The 17,492-nt window shown below is 39.9% G+C and overlaps 1 protein-coding gene across 8 annotated transcripts in view; it reads left to right on the top strand.

Annotated features, from left to right (window-relative positions):
* Positions 1 to 17,492, top strand: part of LOC126442754 (zinc finger protein 724-like) — a 119,933-nt gene that overhangs the window by 61,721 nt on the left and 40,720 nt on the right. Inside the window, exon 5 of one of the 8 annotated variants that reach the window (XM_050090787.1) lies at positions 15,021 to 15,157. The exons of the other annotated variants lie outside the window; for them this stretch is intronic. Coding sequence (XP_049946744.1) covers positions 15,021 to 15,056 — 36 coding nt within the window. The 3' untranslated portion in view covers positions 15,057 to 15,157. Of the gene's footprint in view, positions 1 to 15,020; positions 15,158 to 17,492 lie in introns of those variants that run through there. 8 annotated transcript variants of the gene reach the window in all.

Genomic DNA, 17,492 nt, shown 5'->3' with positions numbered 1-17,492 from the left:
CTACATGTGCAAATTGATGATTGGATGCAAAAATGCCAAAACTACACTTGTATCCAAAATTAAAGCAACAAACAACTACTTTTCTGTTCTGTGTTTAATTCACAATACAATCCTACAAACTGTCAACCAGATGTCCGTACAATCGTGTTCTGCATGGAAAATGGCGTTCTGGTCAACTGGCAACTATTCCAATGATTTCAGGGCACCTATGAGACGATTAGTGTTTGCTGGGTAGCCCCATATCCACAACCGCCATGTACACAGCCACATACAGTCCACTAAGACAGAGAGAAAATGCCTACCAGACAAGACGGTGGAGTGCCATAGAAAGGAAGCAGAACAGTCGCAAATTGATGTGGCCTGATGGCTTAGTGTGAATCGTTCTGTTTTTCAGATGTGGCAACACTTTATAGAGACTGAAACTGTATCCCAAAGTCCAGGGCAGGATTGCATGTAACTTCAAAAGAGATTACCATTATTTGGTTGTAAGGTCACAACAGTGCATGGCAACTGGCATGTGAGTTCGCAGCATCCACTGGACATGTAATACGAAGGTAAGCTGTGTGCAGATGGCTTTGGCAGTGTGTCCTTTATTGTCGGAGACCTGCTATATGTCTACCTCCGACACATCTTCACAGAAGGGAACATCTAGAGTGGGCAGGTGGCTTGCTTGTGACTCAGGGCAGGCTGCAGTGTCTTGTATTTGAATGGTGACGCCATGCTACATTCCACAATGTCGCTCTGGGTGTCACAGGCTTGTGGCATAAGCTGTGATGGTGGAACAATTAACAACTGCTTTGTTAATCCTGTGCCCTGTATGCTAAAATGATATATATAAAAACAGGTATTGTATGGTATCCCTGTTAAACAAACAACCCACCTGATCTAATACTTCATACTCTTCTAATGGTTCCACCACACACAAAGTTCTTACCAGCAAGCTAGACTCAGCACTGACCTAAAGTCAATTCCCAGTACCCTTAGGTATGTAATTATGTGAATCAAGTCTTAGTATGGTTGTTCATAGTTTAGTTGGTTCATCTTTTGCAACAGACGTTCCTTGCCACCTCTCTACCATAACTTAACCTATCTGAAACATTTTTCGATCAAGTTCCACCCTATCAAGGTAGAAGTTGATTATGGCACAACACTGATATAAGAAATCTAATCCCAGACTCATGTTGTAGCCGTCAATTGCATGTGACACAATCTCTAAATATTGTTTAAATTAAGCTGTATCCAGGTGGATGTCTGTTCATTGTCCTAATGGTGTGACGTCTTTATTCCGATTCTGTGCAGCCTGTGCTGTGGTGGGTCCCATTGCTTACATTTCACCAGATCACTACTGGAGACTGGAACATGCTCCCCTGTGTCCAATTTTTTCTACTATTATTCTTATCGCATACAGTTCGTATCACATCCACTTCTGGATACAGTTTTGTAACATCTGATCATACTGGGAACCACCATAGGTTCCTCCCTGGTCCTCTACTTTTAAAACATTACTTCTTCTTACTTTATTCACATCACCCTGAGGCTGGCGACACTTCATTCTTACATGGCCAGTTTTTCCAAACTTGATATGTTTTATATTAGCTGTAAAACACTGTCCATTTGCCCTGCATTCCAGTCGACAAATTGGTCTCCTCACATCTATAGGAAACCCTGTCTGCACACATTTTGACATTTCTGCATGCAGCCCTCTTAAAAAAGCATCGAACACCCTCTGCTCTGCTTCTTGTGAAATAATGTCATTGACTTCAGCATCCTGCCCTAATGCATAAGTGCATCCATTAATTTTCACTATCCTATCTGCAAATTGTTCCACAGTTTTTGTATTTTTCTTAGTTATTACCGCTAGTTGTTGCAGCTCACTTCTACTGTGGCGTTTTTTTTTACCAAATGCGGTTGACATGATACAGATTAAACCCAACAAAGACTCACACAAGAGAGAGCACTGAAATGACCTACAATCAAACAAGTGTGTCAGTGGAAAAGACAGCCATGGTCTAGAGTAAGAGAAGACATTGTCAAATCTTTCAAAAAGTGCAGCATAAGTAACGTTCTGGCTGGCAGTGAAGACCGTCATTTATGAAGAGGACAATGGTCGTGAAGGAGAAGTAGTTCAATTTTGATTTTCGGGGACCTTAAGGTCAGTTTGGTTTAATAGACTAATAATATTTTTACCCTGACTTTGCAATCTAATATAAAAAATTGTAAAAATTGTACTTTTTAAGAAGTGCTCCAAAATGAAAGTTAGCCTTATAGCCCATAGCATCTTACAGTCTATAAAATATACTGAGGGTCCTACTGAAGTCTTCACAGACCACAATTATCCCCCCAACCTTGCACAAAAACAAATCTCTCATGTCTTATCTTTCCAGTCTCCCACAGTCTGGTCACAGAACAGCATTCCCCCTGGAATTCATTAGCACCCAGGACTGGAGCAACTGAATTACATCCTCCACCAGGGTTTTGTCTACCTCTCACCATGCCCAGAAATGAGAAATGTTCTGCTCACTATCCTTCCCATCCCTCCCACAGTGATATTCCACCATCCACCAAGCCTACACAATATACTCATTCTTCCTTACATGACTCCTGCTCCCAACCCCTTACCTCGTGTCTCATATCCCTGTTATAGACCTATATGCAAGACCTGTCCCATACATCCTCCCACCACCATCACAAACATCACCTATCCCATCAAAGACAGGGCTACCTGACAAACCAGTCTTGTGATGTACAAGCTAAGCCGCAACCACTGTGCTGCATTCTATGTAGGCATGACAACCAACAAGCCATTTGTCCATATGAATGGCCACAGAAGAAAGTGGACCACCGAGTTGCTGAGCATGCAGCCAAACATGACATCCTTCCTTTCAATGACTGCTTCACAGCCTGTGCCATGTGGATCCTTCCCAATAACACCAGAATTTTCTGAAATGCACAGGTGGGAACTTTGCCTACGTTCCTGTAACCCTCCTGGCCTCAATCTTTGTTAGTCACTGTCCTCACCCATCCAGCCTTCCTGTTCCCATTCCAGCACTGCACAGACCTCATTCCACCATTGTACTCAGTCTTTTTACTTCTCATCTTTTCCAGTACCCCCATCGCCAACTCTCCCCTGCCCACCGTCTTACCTCCTGACAGCACGTATCTGCCCTACCATCTTTCCACCTCATCCCTGCACACTCCCCAGCCGCACTCCACTGTGTGCCACTCCTTCCATATTATTTCTCCCACCCCCTACTACCCCAGCTTCCTCCTTACCCACACCCAGTCACCACTCCCATCGTGCATTGGTGCTGCTGCTCGGTGTGGCTACAGTTGCTTGAGACTCTCTCTCTGTGTGTGTGTGTGTGTGTGTGTGTGTGTGTGTGTGTGTGTGTTGGGCTATAATTCTAATATTTTGCAGTTGCAACCAACTGAAAGACAGCTTTTAAAGATGTACATGCACCAGTTGTCTGTTACGCCACCCCAATGGAGCCATGTAATGCCTGAGCAACAAATACTACACTGTCGGGTGGGTAAAGGGTTGTGAAATAATGTTTTGGTTGTGCTCTTATGTTTTATTCATTTTGAGTGTGTGGTTTCTGACCTGTAACTGGTGGTAGAGGTCTCTTTACTTCAAATATTATTATGTTGCAATTCACAAGTGCAGTGTAAATGAATGAATGTCTTGTTGCAGTAGTAGTATAGCTCTCTTTGTTTCTTTAGAATATACCACTGGCATTGTTATATTGAAGGACATTTTGCAGGACATGCACTGTTCTTAATGTAATTGGCATGATCAAAATGTAGACCAAAAATAGATAACGTCAATTCATAATAATTCTGAAGTTGACTGGGTTATTCATTTTGATCTTCAAGTGCGTTTATAGCTGCTCCAGAATATGGATACAGTAATATTGTTAAAATAATACACTACTGTTTCTACAGAGTAAAACATTCAGAAGCCATGGTCTGCAGCATGCCATGGTAAGAGGATTGTAGAACAGTAGAGAAATATTACATGATTTAAATAACAGAAAGGTGGTGTGCACATAGGTCCTGTATTGCCCTCCTTTGTATGGTCAAACAGATCACTGTTACACAGCACTCAGTTGTTGCAGAGATGTCATACGAAATAGAAATGCATAATCATGTGAAACTATTCCTTGCCATGGTCAAATGGGGCAGAATTAATGGTTGCCAGAAGGCAGCTTTGTCATTCTGTGATGTGGCTCATACAAAGCCTGCAGCATCAACAATAAGGCAGATGTGGAACCAGTGGAGACGGTTACTGGAGAACACATTGTGACGACAATGTGAGATGACCACAATCTTGTCTGCTTTCAAGGTGTTACAAGAATGGCAGAGTGTAGCAAGGTGATGCTTACTGCAAGTGGTTTGAAATGTGCAAATAATGCACAGAAAAGGAAAATTAACTTGGGTGATTGGCAGAATATATAGAGAAAAAGATTTCATGACACTGGATTGGAACATAAATCGTGAAAGGAAAGGTAATTCTTCAAAACAGCCACCAACGCAGATGAGTGGAATAATGCTGGATTGGTTTTGTAAAAGGACATGTGTCTGTTGAATAACATGTGTCCTGAATGGCAGCATATGTGTCCTATAGAGTACATGGCTCTAACAATATACATTATGTGTATCTTCTGACATAAGTAAACTCTAAATGTCTCTTAATCAGAGCCCTAACGTCATTTTATATGGCTTGTTGCATGCTGAAATGTTTTCAACTATCTTCAGGAGTGGTAACTCCACTTTTCAGTTTCTGTCTTTGTCATTGATGAAAAAGTAAAATACACAGTTACGTTATCAAGAGAGTGTGGAATATGATAACTCAGTTGAATATTAGGTAGTAATATTGCCAGCATGATTCAGGATCACGTATGCAATGCAGAAGTATGTTCAAAAGCAGGATGCAAGGGCACAAGCCTGGAAATTAACTTACAGCTGTACGAAGAATATCGTGCCTGGATGCACAATCAACAGTCAATTTACTTGATAAACTCCATGTAAATAGGCATGCCAGCCAGATGAAAGGAAGGTAAGACAGACAATACGTAGAAACAAAGTGCTTTCAGATATGAAGCCTAGTCAAAAGAACTGTCTAAAAACATTGCTTGACATATTCTGCATCATCCAACAATGAATACATTCTCTTCAACATAAACTGAAAAGTGGAGTTACCACTCCTGAAGATGGTTGAGGAAAACATTTCAGCATGCAACAAGCCATCTAAAATGACGTTAGTGCTCTGATTAAGAGACATTTAGAGTTTCTCAAAGCAGGAATAAATCTCTAAAGAATGTCTGTGCTCCAACCTCAACCTCTGCAGAATGTATAGATTGTTTATGATCGCAGCTTCAGATGAAATAGAAATGCACGACATATGAGATGGAATCCAAAATTTTCGGGACTGGTGCTGCCATCCGGAAAGGAGGAATAGTAGATCTTTGCACCGCTAGGTGGCGAGAACTGCATATCTGATGAGTCGGTGTGCAGAGTGGCATTCAGGTGCAAGGACGTGTTCTGTGTCTATAGTGATTTCCGTAATACTATGTGTTTGGTTTGTGGCAATTTTACAATGGATCAGCGAACAGAACAGTGCGTGTGTATCAAATTCTGTGCGAATCTCGGAAAAAGTGCTACGGAGACCCTTTCAATAATTCAAAAAGTGTTGAGGGGGACAGAGCATGAGCCGTACATGTGTGTTTCAGTGACATGCTTGGTTCAGGGCTGGCCATACAGACGTCAAAGATGATGCTCACACTGGAAGGCCCGTTAGCCACACATTGCCAGACATCATTGCTAAATTTCAACAATTGGTCCTTGCAGATCGATGTCGAACCATTCAAGACCTTGCAGATGAAATGGGTATTGGTTATGGCAAATGTCAACGACTGTTGAGTAATGAATTGGGCATGCATAGTTTCGCCACAGAATTTGTGCCAAGGATCTTGAGTGCCGATCAGAAGGCACAGTGTGTTGAAGTGTGCACGGACCTTTGTCAGACCGCAGCTGATAACACAACCTTCTTGTCATGGGTTATCACCAGTGACAAGAGCTGGATTTACGGTTATGACCCAGAGACAAAGCAACAATCATCCCAGTGGAAGAGCCTGGGCTCTCCATGACCCAAAAAAGCGAGACAGGTGAAGAGCACGATCATCATTTTCTCTGATACCAAGGGAATTGTGCACAAAGAACTCGTCCCACCCGATCAAACAGTGAATTCTGCATACTTCCGTGACGTTTTGTGACAGCTCTGTGAAAACATGCGGTGACAATGGCCCGAAATTTGGCGTCAAGGGAACTGGCTGCTGCATCACAACAATGTGCCCTGTCACACATCCTTACTCACCAGGACCTTTTTGGCAAAAAACAACATGGCAGTTGTACACCCATGCACTCTACTCGCCAGATTTGGCACCTTCCCAAAACTGAAACTCAAGATGAAAGACCATTTGTTTGACACTCTAGAGAGGATTCAAGAAGCATCGCTGGCAGTGATAAACACTCTCAACAGACAGGACTTCGAGAAAACGTTTGACCAGTGGCAGAAGTGCTGGGACCGGTGTGTATGTGCAGATGTGAACTTCTTCAAGGGTGATGGCGACCATTAGTCCAAAGGTAAGGTTTTCAACAGATGGCAACACCAGTCCCAAAAATTTTTAATATCACCTCATAGAACTTACGTCAGTTACGTCATGCAAAAGAAGGCCAAGCATACAGAGTGACAGAAAAATTTACAAAAATGGCTATAAACGAACAACAATATAAATGTTACATCTATGATGTACAACAGGTTTTACTATGTCATACATTGACACATTTCATGGCATTCTGCTGGAGACAGCTGCCGTCCTATAATTTCATGGTTCATGACTTTGGTACTTAACCAACACTGTAAACTTGTGGGATGGATCTGGTGCAAGGTGTGGTTTAGTCATAATAGTTTCCTGCCTGATAAATTTGTGATGCTTGAAGAAAGTATGGAACACAGACTAACTATATGGTCTGATCACTATGTTGGGCAGAACAATAACTGGAGAATTTTAGCACTTTATTTCTATCTTGTCAACTGCAAGTACTGTGGAGAAATACATAAAAAGTTTTTATGTTCCATTCATAGTTTCCTACCTTGTGACAGGAACTTCACAATGATTGAGAAAAGACAGTGTCAAAAGTTATGGCTCCTTTAGAATAGAAGCATGCCATAGCTTAGGCCTCTGTAGAGCCTTCAAAACTGTCCATTCAGGAGATGATGGAGGACTTAAAGAGCATAGATCCATTGAGCTGGTTCTCAAAACGCCACCTGCTTTGAAAATAACTGGTGTGCTCTGGTTGAAGTTATGCAGTGAAAATCCTTGAGGCAATATGCTTGCTTCATCCACATGAAAGACAATTTATTTTGAAACATGGTTGTGAACATGAAGCAAAAGAAATTGTTGCCTTCTCGGTTTTGGTTGCTCTGCAATGGGGTACTGAAACTTGTAAGGAGAAGAAAAGCGATCTATTGGATGTGACGAAATACATGGAATCAAAATACAGGCATTTCATGAAAACATGCAGTGTGCCAGCTGAGTGTAATGTACCAGCTTCGTGTCTCAACTTGATGATAAACTCATGTTATATTTTTTAAGACCAAAGTAATCAGTTTACAATAAATATTAGTTTGTATCTTGATATAAGTTTCTCACTTAAAACTTTCAGATTCTAGGCAACCTTATCATTATAGTAGAGTAAGAATGACCTGCAGTAATGCTGTATATCAGTTGCTATACAGTGTTTTTTTCTATTTTAGTAGTTATTTTCCAAAACCTATCCTTAGCACAAGTCAGCCGTGGTGGCAGAGTGGTTCTAGGTGCTTCTGTCTGGAACCATATGGCTGCTACGGTTGCAGGTTCGGATTCTGCCTCAGGCATGGATGTGTGTGATGTCCTTAGGTTTAAGTAGTTCTAAGTCTAGGGGACTGATGACCTCAGATGTTAAGTCTCATGGTGCTTAGAGCTATTTGAACTTTAGCACAATTTTAAAAAACACTATTTTCAACAGTCCACATGCACAAACAATACATATCTGCTATTAATTATTGTTAAGGGTTTTTATCGATTTCCTGAAAATGGCAAAATATGCCATATAGCATTATTCGTGCACACACTTCATTTTGCTGTGATTACGTGCATCTGTGAGGTGATACTAATTGAGAGTATGATTGATTGGTGCCTTCTTCCAATCAGTCGGAAACTTTCATGACATCAGAGATGTTTGATAAGCTGCTGTGGGAGAAGGAACAAGTTCAGTGTAATATGAGCAGTATTGTACAGGTATCTCAACTGGTCCAGGTGCCCTTTTTTTCTATTAAGTGGTCATGCAGAAGAAAATAAACGGAAATTGATCATGTCAAAATCTGTCCTTTTGATGTTGAGGCCTGTACTGAAAGGAGAAACTGCATTATGATGATCCATGATGAAATAGATTTAGAAGAGCAAATTGAATATTTTGGCCTCGTGTCAGTTATCTTCAGTTTGTGTGCCAGTAGGGGCATCGATAGTGATTTCAGTGCAGCTACTGACACTGTGAGCTGACCCCTTACTGAGAAAATTCACTCAACATGTATAATGTTAATGTTCTGAAATTGGTCCTATGAAGTATTGAGTTTCAGGGTAGTGAAGAAAGCTGATGTCGGAATGTACCTCTACAGTCCCATGCGTGGGTCAGGGCCTTCCATCAATGAGCATGTAGCCTGATAAAAGCACCAGCGGTCTACACTAGATTTTGTTAGTCAAGCAACATCTAAAATTATGAAGTTAGGCATATATTGCAATAGTTAATGCACAATTAAACAAGTCATTTAAACAGATTTTAAATGCAGTGGAAAGGAAATAAATAAGGAAATGTAAACAGAGTGCCAAAGTTAAACTGAATGCTGTATGCTGTCAATGTAAGACACTAAAATATAAATGGCCATACTTGTAATCAATAAATTGAATTATATAGGTTTACATAGGAAGCTTAAATACTAAATACAGTTAAATTGTGTGACTAAAAGTATTTGGCAGATTTCCCAGTTACATAAGCTACTGTGAAATCAGAACTAAAATCTAAGTTCCAACTATGTGTTAATATTATGGTCATCAGTGATGCTGTGTCATTTGTCTGTCAAAGTTGATCATAAAACAGAACTATCAGTTGCGTAAAGTGAAAGTTCGTCAATCAAAAAACACACAACAATTGAAAGTAGTGAGAAGATGCGAAAATCCTCAAATATTGCTCAAAATCCTGTTGTCCATGCAATTTCAGAGAGTTGAAATGGTTGGGTGCAAAGAGACTTCTGTACAATGGCTGTCAAAACCTACCCAAACTTAACAGTAACTGTTCACTGGCCTAGACCATGTGAGAAACACAAATATATTACCAAAGGCTGTGAGGCACAGCAGCACTGCTTATTTAAAACCTCAGAAAACCATACAGTGCTAATCATTTTAAAAAGTCTTACAAATGTACATTAAAAGAACAATGATTAAAAGTACACTGATTTTATTGAAACTAAATAACTTGAAATAAGCACAGCCCCATGCTGGTCACTTTAAAACCTTATGAAACATTCTAAGACAAATATCACATTAAATATCTGTGGAAGTACTTAAACTGACATCATATACAACTGTTAAAATAAACAAATACACAGAAATATTTCTATACAAACAAGTGTGTCATATCAAATGGGATTATAATGTCCTGCTCATTTGCATGGTGCTTTAGGTTACTATCTAGCACATACCAAGTTTGAATTACAACCAACTGAACTGGACACATCTTGATCACACTGCATAAGAGTTAATTTCACAAAAAAAGACTTAAACACACATTCACTAAGGATGAAGGTAAGGGTGTAGTGTAAAATATGCTGTCTTTTTGGTATATGGGATTGATGAGTATATTTAGCTGTGGTCAAATTGAGTAGTTTTTAGTCAAATTGGTTTGATGTATTGTTTATGCTTGTGGTAGTTCTGGCTTATCAGTAGTACAATTTAGCATTATTGTAATCAGTGTTTACGAAAATTATTTAATGAAAATCTGTACAGTGCTATATTTAATTACAGACGTTGAGATGCACAGTTTGATAGAGTACTGTTGAATTCAATTTTAGTGTTTTTCTATGTAACATTAGTGAGCAATATTTTATAGTTGGAAAGTGACAAATTAGCAATTGGCTATACATCTGATTTTTTTAAGAGATCAGTCAGCAGAGTTGCGAATACTTCATCCATTGAATCCTTCTTTTATTGCTGTTCCTCACTTAATTTGGTTGCATTCATCTTTTATTTGCCAGTGAGTTAAATGTGTGACAAATATTCTGCTTGCTATCATAGCATTGACGTTGGAAAAGTCCTAAAATTCCTCAAAGATACTAGTGCAAAAGTTTTATGAATGTGAATTTAAATTCTGCCTCACAGTTGTTGGCCTTTTCTCACATGAAAGTATTCCCAATGGCTGGCAGGTTCTGGGCACCTCTCTCGGGTTAAGAACAACATAGTTCACCAGAGCAGAATATTAAATGTATATCTATCTGTGTTTCAGTGTTAAGTGGGAAATGTTTAGTGTCAAACAATCCTTTGTATTTGATGTTAGATTCACATGACTATCTTAATTGTAATATTCGAAAGTTTGAATGCACGACGAATTTTCAGTTACCTTAATTATTTGTTCAAACTAATTTCCAGCCCTGCTTACAAAGACTTGATACCTTATATTAAGGATTATAAAATGCACTTGCTTCTTCAAAACATTGCCTCTAAAACTGAGGTGTGTCCTCTACTCGAATTTAATATAACAAGTCCAGTGTTTGAGTCAAGATTCCTGGTTGCCTTAAAAATGGACATATATTCAGTGGTGCAGGAAATATGTTTCTATCTCTCAAGATTGGATTAAATTGGTAGCAGCGGTGCACCAGTGCAAAGAACATGAGATGTGGGTACTCACAAGCTTGCTAACATTGTCTCCCTCCTGCCCCACAATCACAAACCTGAACGCTGTCTAGCTTGTGATGTGTCATTGCAGTGTACAGCACCAGCAAACTTGAACTGAAAGTGATTTGTGTTCATGTGGCCAAGCGGTTCTAGGCACTTCAGCCTGTGACTGCACGCGCGCTACGGTCACAGGTTCGAATCCTGCCTTGGGCATGGATGTGTGTGATGTGCTTAGGTTAGTTAGGTTTATGTAGTTCTAAGTTCTAGGGGACTGATGACCTCAGATGTTAAGTCCCATAGTGCTCAGAGCCATTTGCACAATTTTTTTTATTTGTGTTATTGGTAACAGAGGAATATTTTCTTCAGTATTCATATGATGCAGGCTATAAATTGAAAGTAATAGCATAAGCAGAAGGTGGCACATCAGGCCACAGATTTCCAGGTCTTTTTATTAACTGGCAAACCATGTAAATGGTGTGTTATGAACCTCCAGTAGACTAGCTATAGTAAAGAAGCGAGAGGCTTACCACTGACTTTCCAGCACTTGTCGCTAAAGTCGATACCATTTGGAACACTACGTGTAGAATGTTCTCTATTTCAGATTGTTGCCACCCTCGATGACCTGTAAATTGTAACAGTATAATTGCCCGATGAAATGTTGCTGTGTTGTATTCGTGAACAGATGGTTAATAACAGCAAATGGACTTAACATGTAAATGTATTATGTAACATGATACATGATCACAGCTGTTTTCTACATGTTTTGAAAGTCATTTTTCTTAGTCACATTACTGAACTACAACAGCCTTAATTTTATTTCATACTAGATGGTATTTAAAATTTGACATGCCAAACTTTCTTGATACAGTAAGCAGTGAATTGAGAGTAAATTTGGCATTTTCCATTCCTTCTTAATCAGTGCTATCAAACCATTGTTGACACTCATCACTGACGGACAACCACCTGTACATACTGATATTAATTTGGTCACAGATAAGTCTTTTTTTTTTTTTTTTTTTTTTTTTTTTTTTTACAAAGTCTTTAATTGCATCCACAAAATCACATCCTTTTGTGTGACCTTTCATGGTTATAACTGCTAAAAAATCTCTATTACCCCATCATTTGTGCAGTAACGCACAAATAATGAAAACTGAGCCATCGAAGCTAAATCTGTAGTGGAATCACATGCAAGACTGAATATTTGTATAGTGTGACTTTATTAATTACTGCCTCAAACATATATTTTGAAATATCGTCTATATGATGTCGACAGGTAGATTCTGAAAGTGTGAGCTTATTTATTTCAGCTGATATTAGTTTACTGTTGGTGAAATTTTGAAACAAAGTTTCAGAAACAGTCATCATACATCGCTTCACTAATTCAGCATCAGTGAAAGCTTTCCATATTTCGTGGCAGAATATTACATACTTGGTATGATGCTCTTGTGACAGCCTCACTTTGCCCAACTGCTGTTAACATAACGTTTTGTTGACGACGAATGGTAGATTTTAGATCAGCAATTTTTTCCTTCCTTTCATTTGAATTCAAAGAAAAAGCTACTGTAAATGAATTTTTCTTATTTGCGTAGTAGCGAAATAAATTGTATCTCTTCAGACCAACAATCGTATCCCGGCATATTAAGCAATTAGCAGTCCTTTCTTCATGTCGACTTATAAAGCAAATCTCTTCTTCCCATATTTATTTGAAACTTCTCTTCACATATTTTCCTCTTACTCACTGTTCTTTAGGGTACATCAGACATTATTAGTTCCACTAATAATTATAGCACCAAACATGAGCACAAATTCACTCAATATGCGACGAACGCTCAGGGGCAGCGAAACTTAGTTACTGACTGACACCATCACGAAAAAGCTAACAATGAGGTGGCTGTGGGACAACCCCACCACCAACAAACGAGCGGCCGTGGGCACATGGCGCATTTGATGCATGGCTCACATTGTTGGTTTTAGTGCTGCGGAACACCAGCCCATGGGCCACAGTTTGATGACAACTGATATAAATGGTATTGGAGTTACTACAAAAATGACTCAAATATATGCTTGGAAGCTAGTGCTCTAGTGTAAAGTAAGTTATAAATGGTGGAGTTGGATGGTGCTACACGTTTATGAAGTGTCATGGACTTAGCATGTGAACCAAGGCCAAAAATCTCATAAAATGCCACAAGAGTATGAAGAGAAAGTAGTATCCTTCCATCACATTACTATACAACATAGAAAGAAAACCAATGTGGAACTAAGCCAAATAGTGAATATGGACTTGATATAGCAAGTAACAAAATTGTGGTGCCATGAAAGGAGCTAAAAAGGTAACTCTAAAAACAAGTGAACATGAAAAAATGCACTACATGTTGCCCTTTGATGTTGTGCTGACGATACTAAACTTAATCTGACGATTATTTCCAAGTGCTAAATAACGTCAAAACCTACTGAAATACTGCCGCTAGGTGTTGTTCACGTGTATGACAAGGGCTGGATGGACAAGGCTGATATGAAATTATGGATCAAGAGTGTTGAAGCAAGGGAAAGGCACTTCGTTGAAAAAGAGTTCTCTTCTTTTGCTAGATCACTTTAGTAGTCATTTGTAAAATTCTGTGCAAGAGAAATGGAGACAGTTAAATACAGAGCTTTGTATTATTTCACGAACTGCAGCTGCTTGATGACTTGACAAATAAACTACACTGAAACCCAAAGAAAGACTAATATCCTGTATGGCCCCAGTGAGCATGCAAAAGTGCCGCAACACGACATGGCATGGACCCAACTAAAATCTGAAGTAGTGCAGGAAGGGGAGGGGGGGGTGGGGAAATTGACATCATGACTCCTGCAGGGCTGTCCATAGGTCCGAAAGGGTATGAGGGAGTGGAGATGTTTTCTGAACAGCATGTTGCTAGGCATCCCAGGTATGCTCAATAATGTTAATGTCTGGGGAGTTTGGAAGCCAGCAGAAGTTTTTCTCAGAAGACTGCTCATGGAACCACTCTGTAGCAATTCTGAATGTGTGGGTTGTCACATTGCCCTGCTGGAATTGTGCAAGTCTGTCAGAATGTACACTGGACATGGATGGATGCAGGTGATCAGACAGGATGCTTATGTAAGTGTCACTTGCCAGAGTCGTAACTAGATGTATCAGGGATTCCATATAACTCTAGCACATGCCCCACACGATTACAGAGCCTACACCTGCTTTAACAGTCCCCTGCTGACAAGTAGGTTCCATGGATTCAGGAGGCTGTCTCGATTCCCGTACACATCCATCCACTCAATACAATTTGAAATGACTCATCTGACCAGGCAACATATTTCTAGGCTTCAACAGTCCAGAGTTGGTGTTGACGGGCCCAGGTCAAGCGTAATGCTTTGTCGTCCAGTCATCAAGGGTACACAAGTGGGCCGTTGGCTCCAAAAGCCCATATCAGTGATGTTCTCTTGAATGGTTTGCACACTGGTACTTCTTGATGGCCTGGCATTGAAACCTGCAGCAATTTGCCGAAGGATTGCACTTCAATCACATTGAATGATTCTCTTCAGTCGTTGGTCCCTTTCTTGCAGTATCTTTTTCCAGCTGCTGCAGTTTTGGAGATGTTGTGTTTTACCAGATTCCTGATACTGTGTACTTGTAAAATGGTCATATGGGAAAATCCCCACTTCATTGCTACCTCAGAAATGCTGTGTGCTCAATTAAATCTTAATTACCTGCCATTGTCACAGCAGTAACTGATATAACAGTTGCGCCAGACACTTGTTGCCTTATGTAGGCATTTCCGACTGCAGTGTCATGTTCTGCTTGTTTACATATCTCTGTCTTTGAATACACATGCTTATACCAGTTTCTGTAGCACCTCAGTGGATTTGAAGTGTATATGGGAGAGGAATGGAACAAGTGGATGATGGATTAAGTCCAACATGAATTCATGTCAAAGGGAGTTATAAAACAATCTACAAACAAAATTGTCAGTCAATAAAGCAGTTGTGGTCTAGAGTGAGACATAATATCATTGTTAAATCTTTCAGGAAGGGTGGCTTAAGTATTCCTCTCAGTGGTGGTGAAGATCATCTTATATATATGAAGAGGACAATGATTCTGAGGAAAGAGGAACGTTCAGATAATGAATTTCAGTGATTTTGAAAGTCATTTTGGTTTTATGAACTAAGATATTTTGTAGTTTGACTTTGCAATCTAATAATAAAAATGGTAAAAATGTAATTTCTTAAGAAATTGCTTGAAAATTAAGGTGCACCTTACAGTCCATTAAATATGGTAGTTGTTTTCTTTGAATGAGTTTAGATTCAATCTGATGAGCTCACATCAAACAATATACTTAAGGATTGTTGCTGTTGTCCAGAGGGACATCAGTTTGCTTATAGTGATCTGCAGAACAAAACAGTAGCTGTACTCAGCCACTGTTGTTTACTATCTGCTGCTTTTATCTCACCCTGGGTCTAAATACGGTCTTAAAACAGTAGCACTCAAAAATATTCTATCAAAAGCGTTAGTTACAATTACATAAACATAAGTGTGTAATAGAAAAAAACTGCCATCGGATAATTGGAGAAGATGAAATTGTAATCTATTTAGTAAAAGCCTGCGTATAGTTTAAACAAGGTTATGCTACATCAAGAGAGAAGTAATTCTTTTGAGTCAAATGTAATTAGTAGGTCTAGGTATACAGGGTGTTACAAAAAGGTACGGCCAAACTTTCAGGAAACATTCCTCACACACAAAGAAAGAAACTATGTTATGTGGACTTGTCCGGAAACGCTTACTTTCCATGTTAGAGCTCATTTTATTACTTCTCTTCAAATCACATTAATCATGGAGTGGAAACACAGCAACAGAACGTACCAGCATGACTTCAAACACTTTGTTACAGTAAATGTTCAAAATATGCTCCGTTAGCAAGGATACATGCATCCACCCTCCGTCGCATGGAATCCCTGATGCGCTGATGCAGCCCTGGAGAATGGCGTATTGTATCACAGCCGCCCACAAAACAAGCACAGTGTGTCTACATTTGGTACTGGGGTTGAGTAGAAAGAGCTTTCAAATGCTCCCAGAAATAAGTCAAGAGGGTTGAGGTCAGGAGAGCATGGAGGCCATAGAATTGGTCCACCTGTACCAATCCGTCGGTCACCTAATCTGTTGTCGAGAAGTGTACGAACACTTTGACTGAAATGAAATGTGCAGGAGCTCCAACGTGCATAAACCACATGTTGTCATGCTTGTAAAGGCACATGTTCTAGCAGCATAGGTAGGGTATCCTGTATGAAATCATGATAACGTGCTCCATTGAGTGTAGGTGGAAGAACATGGGGCCCAATCAAGATATCACCAACAATGCCTGCCCAAACGTTCACAAAAAATCTGTGTTGATGACATGATTGCACAATTGCGTGTGGATTCTTGTCAGCCCACACATGTTGATTGTGAAAATTTACAATTTGATCACATTGGAATGAAGCCTCAGCCGTAAAGAGAACATTTGCACTTAAATGAGGATTGACACATTGTTGGATGAACCATTCGCAGAAGTTTACCCATGGAGGCCAATCAGCTGCTGATAGTGCCTGCACACGCTGTACACGGTACGGAAACAACTGGTTCTCCCATAGCACTCTCCATACAGTGACATGGTCAACATTACCTTGTATAGCAGCAACTTCTCTGACGCTGACATTAGAGTTATCATCAACTGCACAAAGAATTGTCTCGTCCATTGCAGGTGTCCTCGTCGTTCTAGGTCTTCCCCAGTCGCGAGCCATAGGCTGGAACGTTCCGTGCTCCCTAAGACGCTGATCAATTGCTTCGAACGTCTTCCTGTTGGGACACCTTCGTTCTGGCAATCTGTCTCAATACAAACGTACCGCGCCAGGGCTATTGCCCATGCTAATCCATACATCAAATGGGCATCTGCCAACTCCACATTTGTGAACATTGCATTGACTGCAAAACCACGTTCGTGATGAACACTAACCTGTTGATGCTATGTACTGATGTGCTTGTTGCTAGTACTGTAGAGCAATGAGTCACATGTCAACACAAGCACCAAAGTCAACATTACCTTCCTTCGATTGGGCCAACTGGCGGTGAATTGAGGAAGTACAGTACATACTGAAGAAACTAAAATGAGCTCTAACATGGAAATTAAGCATTTCCGGACACATGTCCACATAACATTCTTTCTTTATTTGTGTGTGAAGAATGTTTCCTGAAAGTTTGGCCGTACCTTTCTGTAACACCCTGTATAAGAATAAAACTATTTTGGAATATGAAGAACAAATCAGTATTTGTTGCATACCAATGATCTTTGATCATTAATTTGGCATGGAATCCACAAGCTTTTGTAATAGGCCAATTGGGAGTTCTGACTATGGGTCCAATAAGATACCAGCAAACAGATCTGTGTTTGGGTAGCTTCTACCATGAACACATGAATTCAGTGCATATCAGAGGCATTCAGTTGGATTTAGATCCAGGCTCTGGTT

The sequence above is a fragment of the Schistocerca serialis genome, unplaced genomic scaffold (genome assembly GCF_023864345.2).
Source record: "Schistocerca serialis cubense isolate TAMUIC-IGC-003099 unplaced genomic scaffold, iqSchSeri2.2 HiC_scaffold_1402, whole genome shotgun sequence".
Classification (NCBI taxonomy): domain Eukaryota; kingdom Metazoa; phylum Arthropoda; class Insecta; order Orthoptera; family Acrididae; genus Schistocerca; species Schistocerca serialis.
This window is presented reverse-complemented; position numbering and strand designations above follow the sequence as displayed.